The following is an 18,877-nucleotide window of genomic DNA, read 5'->3' as shown; positions in this document are numbered from 1 at the left end:
AACCTTTTTCGATAGTTTTTTAGTTGCGCATTGCTCTAATAGTAGAAGGATGATACCTTATATAAAAAAATTTCAATTCCTAAAAATAATGCACCTTGTAACACATTATCTGTACCGTCCATATTTAAGACTTCTAACTATCTACAAATCTAAACAATTTGCACTATTTTTTAAGCTTGAAATTTTATAATTTGAGATAAAAATAAATTGTCGGGCTGTCGTAAGGACTGCCAGCACAGAAACTGCATCTTCTAGCGAGATTTAGAGGTGGTGGTACTTTAACGGTTCAAAATAAAATGTTTATTTATTTTTTATGCTAAAAAAAAAAAAAAGAAGTAAAATGTTTATTTTATCATTTCTAGAATTTTCCCTTTTTTACATCTCCATCACTCTCGATGTTGTTTTTCCTATTGTCTGCTGCGGGGGAAAATCTTTTGGCCATTTTCAGAGAAAGTACCTTCTCTTCTCCATGAGTTTCATTCTAAAAACTCACTCACTCTCTCTCTCTCTCTAAAAACACACTCTCTTTCTCTATACATGAATGCTTAAAACTCACACTCTCTCTCTAAAAACTTCTCTCTCTATGCACATGAATGCTTATGTGTGAAAAAGAAGATAAAAGATTGCTTTGTCAAACTCTTCATGTCTTTATTTCCACCTGACAAGTCGAACTTAACTCAAAATATCCGAGCCATGTTCCCAATCTCTCTCTCTAGGGTTCTCTCTCTCTCTCTAGGGTTCTCTCTCTCTCTAGGGTTCTCTCTCTCTAGGGTATAGAAGAGAGAGGGTGTCAGGGGTCCATGTGCAATAACACTATTCCACTTTGAATGCAAGGCTCCTCCCAATTGGGAAGTCCTAACTTGCATTATTGTTTGGATAGAATGCATGTGGCCTATTCATACTCTCTCTCTCTCTCAAACACAACAAATATTTGGCTAACACTCGTTGATGGGTCTCTCTCACAATCACAAACACAAAAATATATATTTTACCCATTTGTGCTGCTTGGGTTGGGCCTTGTGCCTCTCTCTCTCATGATCATCATGTTTCACTCAAGGGAGAGATGCCCCCCCCTCTCTCTCTCTCATTTAAAGTTCAAAAAAAAAATGGATCGGTTATTAGAGCGATCACTCCAATAATCATATTGGATTAGTGAATCGGTGATTCGGATTGGAGAATCGGTTAGTTTTTTTGGCCCAAAAAAGTTTCAAAAAATACTATAGTTTCTCAAAATTTTAGTTTTTTAGATTTTTAAAAGAAATAGTGGCAATTGCATTACGATTTTTCATTATTATGTTAAAAATATGTAAATATTGAGAACATGTCTTGTGTTGAGTATTTGTTGCCAATTAAATTTATTTTAGAATCAAAATAAAGTTTAAAATGCAACATGATCATAGAATGAATATCTCTAACTCAATTTATTTATTTTATTGTTGTATTAACTTAGAAGTTTTGATTTTTGAAAGAAGCTATATAAAACATAGAAGGGGAAGATAGAGAGAGAGAGAAATAGAGAGAGAGAGATGAGAGTTTTAGTGGAATTATTTATTTGTACTGCTTAGTAGATAGAGAGAAAATTTAGTGGAATTATTAATAAAACAAACTTTGTAGAGAGAGAGAGATAAAGGTTGCTAGTAGAGATAGAGACACTAAGGTTGGGAGGAGAGAGAACAAAAATAGGACTCCCAAGCCAAATGTTTCGTGCAGCTCACTAGATTTCATGCGGTAGACAGAAGAACCTAAAAAAAACCCCACATCGGGCATTTAGAGAAACAAATGGCTTTATAAAAGGCTTAGCCACCCAACTCACTGCTGGCACATGGCAAGCCTCATGCTAACATGTATTTATTCAAGTGTAGAAAATGCCAACCGGATCCCGATATGTTAAGACAATTTCTTATCTAGATCGTCGAATTTCCAAACCTTGCTCTCATTCATGCACACTCCCATAAACAAACATAAGGATTCATGTTTATTAATAATTGGACACTCTCTCTCACACAAGGTTACATAGAAATAGAACTTGAGACTAAGCCCGATTCCTAAACACACACTCTCCAGATCCCGATATGTCCCGAGATGTTGACAATTTCCGTTCCAAATTCGATATGTTGACAATTTCCGTTCCAGATCGTTGAATTTTCAAACCTTGCTCTCATTCATGCACACTCCCATAAACAAACATAAGGATTCATGTTTATTAATAATTGGACACTCTCTCTCACACAAGGTTACATAGAAATAGAACTTGAGACCAAGCTCGATTCCTAAATACACTCTCTCTCACATGCACGCACATAAAATGACTCATGATTGTTAAGTGGTCTTTCTCTCTCACTCATAAAGTCTTTTTCTCTCACTCATAAATAAGAGTAATGATGTTATGAGACCCTTTGTAGGACCTCATGTCTTTCTCTCTCACTCATAAAGTAGGTCTTTCTCTCTCACTCATAAAGTCTTTCCCTCTCACTCATAATAAATAAGAGTAATGATGCTATGAGACCCTCCAATACACCTATGTGTGTATGACTTGAGGTCTTTCTCTCTCACTCATAAATAAGAGCAATGATGCTAGGAGACCCTCCCACACCTATGTGTGTAGGACCTCAAGTCTTTCTCTTTCACTCATAAATAAGAGTAATGATGCTATGAGACCCTCCCACACCTATGTTTGTTGGATCTCAAAGGATCAGATCTCCCATACCCATGTGTATAGGACCCTAAATGATCTATACCGAATTTAATGGTGATCCTTTGAAGTCCTACACACATGGGTGTAGGAAGGTCTCATAGGATGATTACTCCATAAATAAACATAAAGATTCATGTTTATTAATTAAGCGGTCACTCTCTTTCAACACAAGCAAAAAGATTGGTCATGGTTATTAATTTATTTCTCTCTCTCTTTCTATATATATATATATATATATATATATATATATATATATATATATATATATATATATATATATATATATATATATATATATATAGGACCCAATTTCTATGCAGTCAAGCCTGCATATGTAGAATCCAGGCCTATTAATAAATTTATTGTTTAGATAGATTTTTGGACTTAACTTTTAAGAACATGCAATCTCTAACAAGGAGATCATGAAAATAAAAATAAGTAAATTTTAAAAACTAAAAATAATAATTCCAATAAAAAAACATTTGGACCCTTAGTTTGTATTGTTTTTAGATCAAGTACTCGTTAGCAGTCAGTGTTTGTTAGCTTTTTCCACACACAAAGAGAGGGAAGATGAAGGAAAGACAAATGCTACTTCATTGAACATTGCAAAGGGCCATGCTCGCTCCTTAGGAGGGCCGGCATCAAATACAAACTTTTACAACCTTTTAACAACAATCCAAAACCCAAAACCTTATTTTATTCCCACAAATAAACCCCAAAAAATAGAGAGACCAAGGTTAGAAAAGGTGCCTATTACTAAAAACAAAAGCCCAACAAGGACCAAGGGTTTGGGACCATTCACACCCCCACAAGGGCCAAGGGTTTGGGACCACTCACCCCCACCCTAGAGAGAGAGACACCCAAACCAAGGTTAGAGATAGAGAGAGAGAGACCCAAAATGGAGAAACTAAGGAAAAACTAGGGGCCAAGGGTTTTGGTTGCACTAAAAAAAGAAGAGAACCCACTTAATAAGAATCCTAGAGAGAGAGAGACCCAAAACAGGGATAGAGACCCAAATTAGGGGGGTGAGAGAGAGAGAGTTCGCTTAATAATAATATTGAAGTAAGAGAGAGAGAGAGAGAGTCCACTTAATAATAAGATTGAAGTAAGAGAGAGAGAGAGATTGTTGTAAGGTAAGTGGGTCTCTAGAGAGAGAGAGAGGGGTCTAGATCCCTTAGTTCAACGGCTACAAGCTCACTTGACTAACGACTACTTGAAAACATCCCAACGGCTACTTTCCTTTTCCTTTTTTCCCCTCTCTCTTTGTTTTTTAGTTTTTTTGTGATTGAGGGGTACTTCAGAAAATATTAGAAAAAGTTAAGGCGAGAAGTGTAAGTGGCCTTGGGAGACCAGTTACGGGGAATAACGTCCCTTGCAGAGAGACTTCTTTTGCTTGATAAAGTCGTTATTTTCACAGACAAGGGACCTGAAAGTGGACCCCCCACGAAACACCAGGTTGCCCCCCACAAATGAGACATTTGCAACCATGTCCCTGAACCGGCCTGCACAAAAAACAAAAAAAAAAAATGGTTGTGTTAGGTTCCATGCCCCTTAAAATTTTAGCCACATTTGTTTCATAAATGTTAAAATTAAGATTCGTGTAATCAAGCTCAAATAATTGTGATAAGGATCAAATAAACGATGATGATAATTGCTTACTCATTTAGTAAAAAAAACGATTGCTTGATTAGAAAGATTAGTTACGACTTTATATTATTTGTGGGGTGAAGGATCTACCACATTTACCAAGATTTTGAAATACTGAAACAAAGTAAAGGAAATTTTTGGTAGATTTTTCATGAGACTCCACACACTTATACTCTAAATTTATATATGTTTGGGGATATATTTAATAAAAAAATCTAAGAGTAAATTGATAATAATTTTACATATTAGTTATGGTTGAGTAGCATAGTTATGTATCATTGTTTTCGACTCACCTTCAACTACAACTGTTTAGACATATGTGGGTCTCTAAGCACATAAAATATATGTAAAATTATGTGTGGAGGAAAATAGAAATGCTTTCCTTTTTCCAATAACAACGAAGTGAACATACCTCTTTGATCTGCATGGATCCAACATCACCATCCCCGTCTTCAAACTCGACCAATAGTGAGAGCCAATACTCTGTTGATCCCTCATTTACATGAAAGGCAATGTTTTTTCCTGGATACTTGCACTTGGTTCTGTTGAATAAAATAAATAAATAGAAATATTATACTCTTTGCGACCATCTACTTTTGGTACAATAAAGTTGTAATTACCATAATTGTTAGATGTGAAATTTTACACCTTAAAATGTGTCACGGAATTCAAGTTATAATTTTAAGTTAAGACTTCAAGTTTAACCGCACAATTTCACATTCAAAGGCAACGGTGATGATGACTTAAAAATCAAATAGTCATATTGTATAAATAAATAAAAGGAAAAGTTTATATACGGTTGCAACTTTAAAATGTAGAAATACATATGCACCACAAAAATCCATTGGAAAAAGGTTATTCTAATGTTGAAAGACCCTCTAATTGATCATCTTGACATCAAGATATATGAATATGTTAAAAAAATATATTTTTAAGTTGTAAAAATAGTGCATCTTGCAACACATTATCTAGACCGTCCATTTTCAAGATTTTCACATTTTTTATAGATTTACATGATTTTAACTATTTTTGGAGTTTAAAATTTTATAATTAGATATGAAAATACCATTTTTAGATAATCCTACGAACTTTTTATACCAAAATTACATGTTATAATAAAATTTAGAAGTGCGCCTTAATTGGATTGTTTAAGGTTGTAACCTTATTGAAACCGCACCCATAAACAATGAGTAAGAACTTTCTAGCCATAATGGTGGAAAAGTTTATAATAATAAGCCTACAAGTACAAATAATTAGTTAAGGGAAATTTTATTAAAGGATGAGGTTTCTATACCGTCTAGGATTTTACGAAAACAAAATAAAGCTTCACCTCAAATCCCCAAAAAACCTTTAGGCAAAATAAATCTCTATGTTGGCTCTAAAATCAATTTTCAACACCAATAATAAACTTTGAAACTAAAAAAATGGTACAAATCTTTCTCATATGTGAACACTTATTTCTAGGGTAAAATGGATGGTTTAAATAATTTGTTATTACATACACTATTTTTAGAGCTTGAAATCTAATTTTTTTTTATAACTTTAATGTTTGAGTCGAGATGATGTAAAAGCTTTCCGATACTTGAATTGTAATCATTGATAAGTTATGAGGTGATGCTTTACTTACTTCGTAGGGTTGAACTTATATATTAGCTCATGATTGCACATGATTATATGTCTTCATGCTCATGTGTCTTGAGATGAAATTCTTTTACATAAAATTAAAAAAGTGACATGTCAAATAGTTCATCTTCGACAAATTTCCTTTTGACTTCGTTTGTTATGGAGTTTCAAAAAAAGGAAAAAGTTTGTATAAGGATGCAACCTTATAAGGTAAAACTATGGATACACCTCAAAATTTCCATCGGAAAGGGTAGTTTTAATGTTGAAAAACCCTTTGATTGATCATCTCGATGTTGAGATGTATGGCCACGAAAAATAAAAGGATTTTAAGTATAAAAAATAGTGTATTTTACAACATATTATCTACACCATCAATTTTCAAGATTTTCATGTGTTTATAGATCTACTTGAGTTTAACCATTTTTGAAATTTAAAATTTTATAATTAAACATAAAAATAGATTTTGAGATAATCCTAAAAATATTTTACATCAAAATTATATATCATGATAAAATTTAATTTGAATGTGCACCTTAGCTCTACAGCTACAGATGAATTCGTATGCCAGCTGCACCCTTCAAAAAAATTGTAAAACCAAAAAGAAACACACACACACACAACAAAACCAGTTCACCAATTTAAATGACAAGAATCTAGCCATCAAATAGGAGAGACTTTGCTATTTTTCTTCTTACTTTAGAAAATTCGCTATATTCCTATTTACCTAAACAAAAAAGTTCTAAATAAAAAAAATTACTATGAGAAAATATATAATAAAAATCTTAAGAAACCTAACTAAAAAGTGGCCCCAAATACAGTTTATATCTAAATAATTAATTTAAAATTACCCCTAGAAAACCAAAATTAGCATTCTCGGTCAAAAACTCAAGAAACCCTATAAATCAAATAAAGTAGGAAAATTTGCTTCTAAAAACACAAATAAATCATGGGAAAACTATAAATAAAAATCCAAATAAACTAGGAAAATTAAACCAAATAAAGTAGGAAAATTTTCTACTAGAAACACAAATAAACCATGGGAAAATTATAAATAAAAATCCAAATAAACTGGGAAAATTAAAAAAAAATTGGAAAAATTAGTACCCAAAAAAACCATAAAACCAAATGGAATAAGCTAAATTTGGAAAAATCAATAAATAAAAAAAACATAAATCAGGAAAAATTAACAGTAAAAAGAAAACCAAATAAACTAAGTGAAAACTCGACAACGAAAAACCATTTTGGGGAACATAATACATTACTAAACCAAGAAAGAAAATAGAAAACCAAAATAAAATAAATAAATTTACCACCAAAAAAAACAGAGAACTCACTCCCAACCTTTTTCAAACAAACACCTCAAAACCATGTCTAGAGAGAGAAGAAAAAAAATCACCTCCTGAAAATGACCGGAATCTCGCCTCGGTTCCTCAGTGAACCGCCATTCCCGGCGACGGCCATGCGCCCGAAGGCGGAGCCGCTCAGATCGAAGTGTGTCTTCCCGCCGGAGCAGTATCCACCCGGGCACTCATCGGTGACGATAATGGTGACGGCCCGCCTCGAGCACATGTTCGTGTCGAGACATTTCACCTTGTAGCAGGCGCCGCAGCCCTCGCCAGCCTTGAAGAGGACCGGGCTCACCGCCCCGACTCGAGCCTTCAGTGGCCTCACATCTACAAGTGTTCCATAGCCGCAAGCTCCACCTTCACAAAACAAAGCACACAAATGCATATGAATGATCCATTTTAGCTACTTCAAACTCTCCCACTTAATGCAAATGCAGAGAGCTCTCTTTTCTCTGACTTAATGTGAGTGCAAGGCTCTTTCTCTCTCTGACATTACTTTCTTTCTCTGGGTTTTTTCTAAAATTACCTCTCTCTATCTCTCTGTTGTTGTGATTCTGAAAAGAATCACACACTCTCTCTCTATGGGTATTTGTAAGAACTACTCTCACTTTCTCTCTCTTCGAAATACCTCTTTGTCTCTCTGTTGCCCGCAATGGGTGCTGTTTTCATGAAAAGGACTACAATCTCTCTCTCTCTAGACTTACCATCACTTCCATCGCCATCAGGGCTACCATACCAGGTTGCAGTGGCTTGCTGCCATTGTGCGCTGGAAAATGGGGCGTTTTGAGCAGAGTAGAGAGAGAAAGAGAAGAAGAAGAAGAAGAAGAAGAAGAGAGAGCAATGGGTCCTCACAGATGGAGACATTGTGAAAGGAGTGGTAGTTTTGGGTGGGTTGAGAGGTGGTATTTATGGGCGGTTTTGTGGCGTTAATGGCGCGCAGTGGCTGCCGACACTTCTTGTCTTTGGAAGATTTTCAGTCTTCTTCTTCTCCCCACCTCGTTATCAACTCTCTCTCTCTCTCTACCCTGTTTCTAGAGAGAGAAACCGTTTCTAAACGGCTTTTTTCTATTTTTCTCGAGCTTCTAGAGAGAGAAAATATTTGCTTCTCGAATTTTTACTCGAGTTTAGAGAGAGAAAATGTAAATAAACGAAAAATGACGTCTAATCCCCTACCCTGAAATTTTCATTTTTAATAACCCCTCCCTTGAACTCAGCAAGTTTTAAACTTCATTAGCCCTCTATTTATAGATATATATACATATTTTGTTTTTTTTACAAATTTGATTTTTTTGTTTTACAAATTGGCAAACTTATATATTAGTCATCCATTTTTTTTTTTGACTTGATAAATAAATTTTATTTATGATAATAAATTATAATAAATTAATAATTATAATAATAACAATAATAACAACAATCATATATTAATTGTTAAATTGTCATCTCTTATTAGTATTTTGATAAAGTTTTTAATAAATAAAAAGTAATAACCATTAACAATAGTAACAAATATCTTGATTAATCATTTTTCAAGTTCAAACGATATTGATATAATTCTAAAATAGGTCATAATGTAAAAAAAATCTTCTTTTTTTTTTTTAATGTCTAAAATTATCGAGTGGGATCCGCAAAAGTAAGATTAGTTTTAGGCAACACAATAGAAAGGGAAGGGAAAAATTTGTAAAATAAATAGGCCAAATTTGTAAAAAAAAACAAAACAAAATATAATTAGGCGGCTAACCGTCTTAAAAATTTAAATTTGAGGGAGTAGAAGAGATTTTGGTGAACCTAAATGACTATTAAAGATGAATGTTTTGGGGAGGGGATAAATATCATTTTCCCAGTAAACAAATGAATTTCTCTCACATGTTTTTCAGGGTTTTTCTCTCACTGCCTTGAGACTCTAGTCTATATACAGAAAATGCATGGAAAATATAAGAATAATAATGAAAACAGCACCCCAAACTAAGAAAGTAAATGGTTGGGTTTGTTTCAATTACCCAAAAATAGAGGGCTTTCTATTGTTGACGTTCTCTCTCTCTCTTAAAAAACACATTATTTCTCTAAAAACTCATTCTCTCTCACTTGTCAAAGGTCGTTGTTCACACCGGTAAATGCAATATCATCCGGTTCAAATCGGAATCGACCCGTTAAATCGGAATAGCCGGTTCTAACTTTGGTCGAGTGATCCCCCGAGAAATTAAAAAAAAATAGATATAAAATCTCAAAAAATAATGGATTTGTTTATAATGTGCTTCTAAATGTTTTTTTATTATTTTGGAAAGTGTTTTGGCCATCCATATTTATTTTTACATTTTTTTATTTTTTTTAAAAAAATTTAAAATACCCTAAGACACAAATAGATTTTTTTAAGATTCATTTTGTACTAATTTTTAAATTTATTGGGATGTGTTTTGTTTAATCATGCTTTAAATATGATTTTCATAAAAAATTTAGATTTTTTTGTATTTTTCTTTTTTTAATGCTTTTTTAACTGGCTGGAATTTGACCAGTTAGGCCGATCTAACCAGCCGGTTTGTTAGTTACTTTTAACCAGCCCTTGGCCGGTTTCTGATGCCAATTCGATTTTTTGAGGTCTCCGACTCTATTTTCAATAAATTGGAGTCTTGATTAACTTTTTTTGCCTCGTCATATTTCCTCTTCAAAGTGTATACTCACTTCACATATATCTAAATACCTTCTTTCTCAAAAATAAAAATGAACTAAAATATTTTCCTCTACAAGTAGACAAACCATGTTTCTAATAAAATAAATAGAAAATTCCTCTTTACTTTTAAAATTCTAGTTTTGAATATTTTATATTTGATACTTGAGTTTTATTTTTTATAATAAGTATTTTTTAATTTATTTTTTATGTATGATTAAGTTTTAAATTTTGGCATTTATATTTTTCATTAAATTTTAAAGGTATTTTGGTTAGGTAATTAGTATCAATTTTGCTAAACTTGAGCTCAATCCGATACATAGATCAAAAAATAAAATACAAAAACATAGATCAAAAAATAAAATACAAAACACAAAATCCTAAAATTTACTAATATTAAAACCGTTTTCAAAAAGTTCCCCTTTTTATACTAGAATAAATAAAATACTCTTTTTTTAATGCAAACTTTGGACTTTGGATTTTGGAGTAGATAAAATACATTTATTTCTTTGAATTTGTAATAATATTTTAAAAAAATTTCCCTTTTTATGCGAAAATTGGAGAAAATTAATGGAAATAATTTGTTTTCTCATTTTTTTTTTATTTGGATTATTAGATTTTTGTGCATAAAACGGTTGGTGGGAAGTTGGGTCTACATAAAAAATAAAAAGTTTTAAAAAAGGAGACAGTTTGGGCCGTTGCGTTTACACTTGGTCCACTTTCCTCGTTGTATCCACACGTGTCAAAGTGAACGACGCACGTGCCGCCTCCCAAAAGGCAAGTCCCGGCGATTTCCTTGAGGAATTCTACAGTCCACATAAGAAGCCGATTGCTTTTCAATGTTCAGGGAAATATCACGAGCGTCTATGTAATGCTCCTGCAGGAGCATACTATCCGCTTGCTTCCTTGGGCAGGAGCATTACATACACTTACTTCCTTGGGTGGATGACATATTTGGATGAGATTTCTCTTTTTAAATCTGAAATTTTAGGAACTACCTAAAATAATTAGACTATTATTTTAAAATTTAAATTTTCTAGCAATTAGATTTTTTTTTTTTACGACATTTTATCAAACTTTTTTTATTAAAGAAATTACAACAAAGAAATTCCATCATCAGCAACGACCAAAAAGTAAAAGGTTATACCTCTCTTCGCAAGAGTATCATCAACATCATTAGCTTCCTCATACACATGATATAAAGAAACAATCAAGGAAGCGAACAAATCAAAAAAAATATAGACTCTATTCAATCTCGAGACATTATCTTTTTGGGAAAATGACATCTATCTTCCTCCCTGAAATTTCCATTCCTATAAACGTCATGGGTTACCTAAAATCCCTTGCACCCCTTCAAGTTTTAGAGTTTGGGACCATTATCCCTCTAATTATATATTTTTTTGTTCTTTTTACAAATTTGATCTCTTTATTTTACAAAATGCCAAACCCATACATTAGTCATCCATGTTTTTTTTTAACTTAATATATAAATTTTATTGATGATAATAATATATAATTATAATAACAATAATAATTTATTAATTGTCACATATTTCACCTCTTATAAGCATTTTGATAATTTTTTAATAAATAAATAATAATAACCATTAACAATAGTAATAAATATATTGATTGATCAATTTCAATTTCAAACGATATTGATATAGTTTTTTTGAACTTTGAGTTTGGTCAATGAAATAAATGCAACCACCCAATTTCATATCCAATAGTCAAGATTTATTGTGACCACTTTGTACCAAAGGTAAATAGTCTCATTATATACTTTTGTTTTAAAAAAATATAGTCATTGAATAAAATTTAAAATTTGTTGCTAGTAGATGAGGCTTGGTTTAACTGAATGGTGCTTGTGTGTCACATCACTATTTCATTTTTATATAATCCTTTTAAGCTGAAATTTTGTGGGGAGGTACACAAAATCCAAATGCACAATAAAAAGTGTTAAAACTCTTATGCAAAATAAAAATGATGTCAATACCTCCACACTTGGGCCTTCCAAATTATTAAATCCGAGCTATCAGGCTCATATTGTAACATAGACGCACAAACTCAAGATCCTCATAAAAATATATGAAATATATGTTACATTTTTGTGGTACATCCAAACTTAAATGGCGTTTGCCTATTCCTAAGAGAGAGAGTGTTGATGAAAATGAGAGATACGTTTGTAGAGAGAATGAGAAACATACATTAGGGATGGCAAGGGGTCGGGTCGGGCCAGATGCAGGATCGGACCTCAAAAATGATATGGGACCTGTATCATGCCCGAATTCAATGGATCTAGACCTGGACCTAAAAGTATAATGTGGGACCCAAAAATTAAAATATTTATGTATTTAATTATATTTAAATGTATTTCATATATTGGGACCTAGAAAATATTACCGAACCCATACCCGACCCGGATCCAGACCCAAATACAGTTCGAGTCCAAACTTTCGACCTAGACCCAACTCGCCAGGTCCAATTTTTGGACCCCTACTCAAACCCGGATTGGATCCCGGGTCGGATCCGAGTCAATTGCCACCCCTGAGATGCATATGATGAGAGAGATTTGATTTATTTGTCTATGTGGTCGATTACATGTGCATGCATTTGATTGGTTCCACACATGCTTCTTTTCATTTCTCATGGTTGTTTATTATTTTGTCATTGTTGAACACTAATTATGATCTCGATATCATTGAATGTTAAAAAAGAAAGGATCAAAGCATGCTAATATCCTTTTTAAATTGATTATATGCTAGTTTGGTACATAAGTGAGACAGGATAATCTGATCTGAATATCCATATGCAGGGGGACTACGATCATGTTCTTGAAAGCTAAATTGAGCAAAAAGCTTATATGCTCCCTGCCAATGGATATAAATAAAGGATGAAGTTTTTATAAGGCCTAGGCTTTATGAAAACAAAATAAAGCCTCACCACAAATCCTCGTCCAAACAGTACTTTTGCCAATGGAAATCTCTATTATGGTTCTAAAATCAATTTCTAACACCGATAATAAAGTTTGAAACTTAAAAAAAGGTATAGATCTTGTGGTTTTGTGAACACTTATTTTTGAGGTGAAATAAACGGTCTAGATAATTTGTTACAATATTAGAGTTTGAAATCCTAATTTTTATTCACAACCATAATGTTCAAGCTGGGATGATTGATATAAAGGATTTTCAATGCTTGAATTGCAATTGTCTATGGCTTGTGAGGAGATGCTTTACTTTTTTGATAGGGCTGCAGATCTATCAAACCATTTTCCATTAATAAATTGAGTTAATTTGATTCTCTCTCTCTCTCAATTTTTTTATATACGTTATCAACTTCCTTTGGACCACCAATGTGTAATCAACTCTTGTTTACTAATACGATGCCAAAAGGTTATAGATCCATAACCACGCCATGGACTTTGTATTATATTAAACAATAGGGATATAAATAAATATCTCTTTGGTGGCCATGCATTTTCTTAGCATACAATAAAATTAATCAAACGAGATTTTCGTAATATAAGAAAGGAAAAAGTTTATGTAAGGTTGAGGCTCACCTCAAAATTTCAGTTAGAGAAGTTGTTATGATGCTAACAAACCCTAAATTATGAGTATTTTGACATTGAGATACATCGATGTAAAAAAAAAAAAAAAAAAATTTTAAATCTTAGAAATAGTTAATCTATAATGCAGTATCTATTCTGTTAATTTTGAAGATTTTCAAGTGTTTATAGATCTACTTGATCGACACTATTTTCAAAACTTTAAATTTTATAATTAAATATAATAATAAATTTTTAGGTTATGATAAAGACTTTCCATACTAAAACAATCTTTTGATAGTATTTGGAAGTCAGCCTTACACAAGCCGCACCGTAAAAGAAAGGTCCGATGATGATGGCGCATTTTGCGGGGGAAAAAGACTACAAAAAAAGCAAGACCAGCTGCCTCCTTTTTCCTCACTCTCTTGTCATTTTTTCTTCTCTTTTTTTGTCATAACCTTTTTCTTCTCATTCATGTGTTCTCCTGTCCAATCCCTTGGAAACCTTTCCATTATTTGTTTGTGCACGTAATTTTCATGTGTTTTTAGGTCCACAATAAAATTTGAGCAATTTTTCAATATTTTTATACTTTTGAATATATATATATATATATATATATATATATATATATATATATTTGACATTTCATTTCAACTGATTCAGCCTTCTGCTGAAGTGGTTTGATTAGACCAGACCCATCACCGATTCGATAACTGATCGGATCCCAATAACATTTTTTATGAGTGAGTCCATAGCAATGTCACCAACCGGCAGCATCTATATAATTAATGCCCGAGATGATTTTCTACTCACTCTCAATGATCGATCAAAAGTCTAGACATTTGTCAGCATGAATACATATAAAGAGCTCATCTTTTGTATATTGTCTCCAAAGTGGCATCTTCCTTTCCCTTTAAAGGAGTTTAATAATGACCGATGGTGATAATCATTAATTTATTTCATGATACATGCTTCAATAGTAGAGTAGGCCTCACAAACAATACACAACGCGTTGATTGATATTTTAATTCGATTGATATTTTGAAGTCTAATATTATTTCCTGGGTAATTCATAAGAGGGTGCAGTTGGCATAAGGACGCCTCCGTAGGTGTAGAGGTACGATGCCTTTCAAATTTTATCATGGTATATAATTTTGATGTAAAATGTTATTAGGATTATGTCAAAATCTATTTTTATATCTAATTATAAAATTTTAAATTAAAAAAATGGTTAAAATCAAGTAGATCTATAAACACATGAAAATCTTGAAAATGGTTGGTGTAGATAATATGTTGTAAAATGCACTATTTTTTAAACTTAAAATCTTTTTGTTTTTCATAGTCATACATCTCGATGTCGAGATGATCAATCAAAGGGTTTTCCAACATTAAAACTACCTTTTCTGATGGATTTTTGAGGGGCATCCGTAGTTCTACATAATAAGGTAGCATCCTTATATAAACTTTTTCGCTCATCAAATTACCAAAGAAGGATGATTATTGAACATTTTATCCTTACATTTTTTTATTTAATTTGGATGCAGTTTTTATAGGGCCTAGGCTTTATGAAAACAAAGTAAAGCCATATCTCGAGTCCTCGGATAAGAAGCACTTTGGGCACAAAAAATCTTTATGATAGCTCTAAAATCAATTTCTAAAGCCGATTATAAAATTTGAAACTAAAAAAACAGTATACATCTTGCAGATATGTGAACACTTATTCTTAAAGCAAAATAGTCAGTCTAGATAATGTGTTACAATATACATTATTTTTAGAGTTTGAAGTCCTAATTTCTTTTTCACAACCATAACCATCAAGGCCGAGATGATTGATTTGAAGATTTTCCAACACCAGAGCTACAAGGTGAGTTATAAGGTGAAGGTTTACTTATTTAGATAGGGCTACAACCATATCAAAATATATTCTTAAAGAAGTACATGTGTCGAGTTGGAATAATTACAAACGGGTACATTATTAAAAGGTGGTTCGCATAAGGCACCCTTGAATAGGAATAATTCTAAAGCTGAGAGAGAGAGAATGGATTTTTTTATAATGGAAAAGTGTTTTGTGGGTCATCATACTCACTAGCCTGCTGATTCCCAAACTTTTATCTTTAAGATGAACCTCGACAACAAAAAATTCTTGAAAGAATTTAAAAAAACATTTTAAAATTTTATTTTTTATATTCATGATTATCATAGTGTATAGATTATTGATCTCTACGAATTTGGACTCCGGGTCTACAACAAAAATAGGTATTCGAGAGAGCCCGCACCAGAATAGTATCGGTTGAGGGACATATAAAAACCAGTTCCTTGTTATAAATTATACTGTACTGACACTTTTATTTTTTATTTTGTTTGGGCATACAGGCTCCTACCCTCTTTTTTTTTTTATTATTTCTTTCTTTTCTTTTTTTTTTTTTTTTCTTCTCTCTTTTTTATTTTTTTTTTAAATGTAGATAAGGGAGTTGGCGTTTTTGAAGGTCTCAGCGGGTGGTGTTTGAAAACCACAGTGTGGTAATTGGGTGCTACCAACCCAGACCCTTTCCTAACACTTTTAAATTAGAGAGAGGAGAGAGAAAGAGAGAGATATGATATTGGGTTTTTTATGTGTTTTACAACTGCATTTCCAAAGGCAAGAGAGAGAGTGGATGTTAGCTTTTGTTATAATTTAAGGAAAAGCACTTCCAAAGGAGAGAGAGAGAGAGAAGCATTTCCAAATTTGGAGAGAGAAGGTTAGAGAGAGAATATCTTGGGCATTGTATTCCTGCAAAAGTCTTAGGCACTTAGCATAAAGAATAAAAAAGTCTCGGGCACTTGTAATACTTTTCTAGGGAGAATGAGAAAAGGGAGAAAAAAAAACACAGAAGAATGGCCTCGTGCTTCCTCTCCTGTAGGCAAAGCTTTTCAGTATTTCATCCAAAGAAACAGAAAAGCTTTTCACTATTTGAAGGTCAAACTCCTCTTTAAACCTGCATATAAAAAAACCTTAGTTTATGTGGAAATGTACAAAAAGCACTTTGATTTCTGCAAAAAGTACCTTCAGAGAGCGTGCACACATTCCACGAGCGACCTCCCAAATTTCCTAGTCCAACTGTTTTGGGTTTTGGTTGCGACCGAACTTCGAAGTTTGAACTTTTAGCCAAAGTTATCGCCAATCGAATCAATTTTACAAGCTTTATGATGTTGGTGTAGGGTCTGTTTCAGTCAAAATTATTCTAAATATCAGTCCAACTTGATTAGATTTTAAAATAAGATTTTTTTTTTTTTTTTGCCGGGCCGGCACTAGCACTAGCCCTAACCCTTGAGCCATAGTTTGTAGCCCAAACCCTATTTTTTAGAGCCGGGCTGTCCAGCCCACTGCCAACCCTACTCACCGATTAGGTGGCCAGTCCAATCTTGATTCCTGATAACATTGCTATATACAGGATTTATAATAGAAAGCAAGCCTGTTAATGGTTCGAGGTGAACCTAGCCTTGTCTAAGGGACAAAAATTAATGCTTCTTTAAGTTTTATTTTTACTTTAAAAATTATATTTGTTTGAAATTTGGGTTTTAACTTCATTTTTATAAAGATAGTTAAATAAAAATAAAAAATACTTTGACAAATATCGACCAAAATATAATTAGGGGCATGTGGGTTTTTTATTTAGTTGTCTTTATAAAATGAATTTACATTCCAAATTTTAGATAAATATAATATTTAAATAAATACAAAATTAACTTTTTGGCCATTAGATATGGCCTTGTGAAATCTCAACCATTGTGCACCCTTCCAATCATCCACAAGATGTGGATGGGACATTTTTTTTAGAAAGTAAAGGTTTTGGTGCCCAAATCTTTCATAGGGGGTTGAAAATTTATTTTAATCATTAATTATGAAATTTGAAACTCTAAAAAATTGTACAAATCTAACAGATTTGTGAACACTTGATTGCGCAATCTAAATAATGTGTTACAACAAGATGCATTACTTTTAAAACTTAAATTTTTTATTTTTTGCTAGTTTTATAAATGTCATGGTCGAGATGATTAGTTTGCTGCCTTTCCTGTGGTGAAACAACAATTTATAGCTAGATTAAGGCCATTGCTTTAAAAAGCCTACGGTCCTACACTGACCTCCTTTAAGTTTACTATATAATAAGACCATTCACCATAACTATACAAAGGTCACAATCATCTTTAAAACTGTTAGACAAGAGTCGAACCATAAAAGTTATCCTAGTGATTGTACTCAAAGTTTAAAAAAATCACTTCTAATGGATCGGAGTGTTTGTGACCAATGTGTGCAAAAGGTAAACCGGTAAAGGTCTCATTGTATGTCATTCCTATAATTTACGTCTTTAGAATCAACCAGTATCCAATCTTGATCAAAGTGACTGACATTGAATTAAAAATAATATTGGACATTGTGCTAATTTGTGATAAGCAGCCATGCAATCAAAATCAGGGTTTGACACCACATATAAAATATATAAACTACATTAAATGACATTGAAAAAACTGACACTAGTTTCTATTGTGGGATTAGGTCTAAAACCTTTTGGATCCCCATAATAGAGGTGTGAAGTGCTACTTAGGAATTGATAGGACCCATTGGTTGTGGGCTTTTCCTTGGTGAAAATGTTCAGATAATATTCCAACCTAAGAAAAAAAAAAAAAAAAAAGGCAATCTCAGTCATTTTTCAGTCATTTGAAACATAAATCTATTTGAATTCTAGTTTTTAACACCTCTATTAGGGTCCAATCTGGGTTCTATATCAATGAATGATTAAGTAGATTTACTTGTATACAATGAGACCATATATCTTGGTATAAAAAGATTGCAATTATGCCTAGTCACAGGATTTTGGAATCTGATGGTTGGTAGTGTGCCACTGACTGTGCTCAAAATTGAACAAAAATTCTTCAATGTTTGTATTAAAAGATTGTTGGAGATTTTGAGCGAGGGTAGAATGGGGATAGTGAAAAATATAGTTTTTGGAGGAATTAAAAAAATAAATTAGATATTCATGGTTTTAAACACATCAACATGTCAAGACAATATTTACCCCTTGCTTTTTTAATATATTAGTAACTGTTCATCTGTTTGTTTTTTTTTTGGGTAGATCAATGGGGAATATACTCTCCTACGCATTTTAGAAACCATTAGTGCTTTTCAAGACTAAAGTTTTGAAGAGATACTACTTTGAAATAACATCTCGTATTTTTCTAAAACAAAAACATTAAAAGAAATATCACCCCTCTAATGTTGGATTTTACCTTAAAAACTTTTTACATTTCGTCTACAGTATAAAACTTATACACTTTCCCCTATCCAATCATCCATTCAGAATGAACGACTGAGATGACAC

At 32.6% G+C, this 18,877-nt stretch overlaps 1 protein-coding gene across 1 annotated transcript; it reads right to left on the bottom strand.

Moving 5' to 3' along the window:
* Positions 1-3,266: 3,266 nt before the first annotated feature.
* LOC18423109 (expansin-B16) lies at positions 3,267-8,527 on the bottom strand. The gene is made up of 4 exons (XM_006827728.4): positions 8,016-8,527; positions 7,362-7,668; positions 4,755-4,884; positions 3,267-4,197 (listed from the first exon to the last, which is right to left on the bottom strand). Exons 1-4 carry the CDS (start codon positions 8,173-8,175, stop codon positions 4,003-4,005), a joined length of 792 nt encoding a protein of 263 aa, XP_006827791.2. The 5' UTR covers positions 8,176-8,527; the 3' UTR covers positions 3,267-4,002.
* Positions 8,528-18,877: the final 10,350 nt, after the last annotated feature.

Source organism: Amborella trichopoda, chromosome 7, assembly GCF_054954075.1.
Source record: "Amborella trichopoda isolate Santa Cruz 75 chromosome 7, AtrichopodaSantaCruz75HAP2 v2.0, whole genome shotgun sequence".
NCBI classification, from domain to species: domain Eukaryota; kingdom Viridiplantae; phylum Streptophyta; class Magnoliopsida; order Amborellales; family Amborellaceae; genus Amborella; species Amborella trichopoda.
Note: the sequence above shows the minus strand (reverse complement) of the source record. Positions and strands in the feature narration are given on the sequence as shown.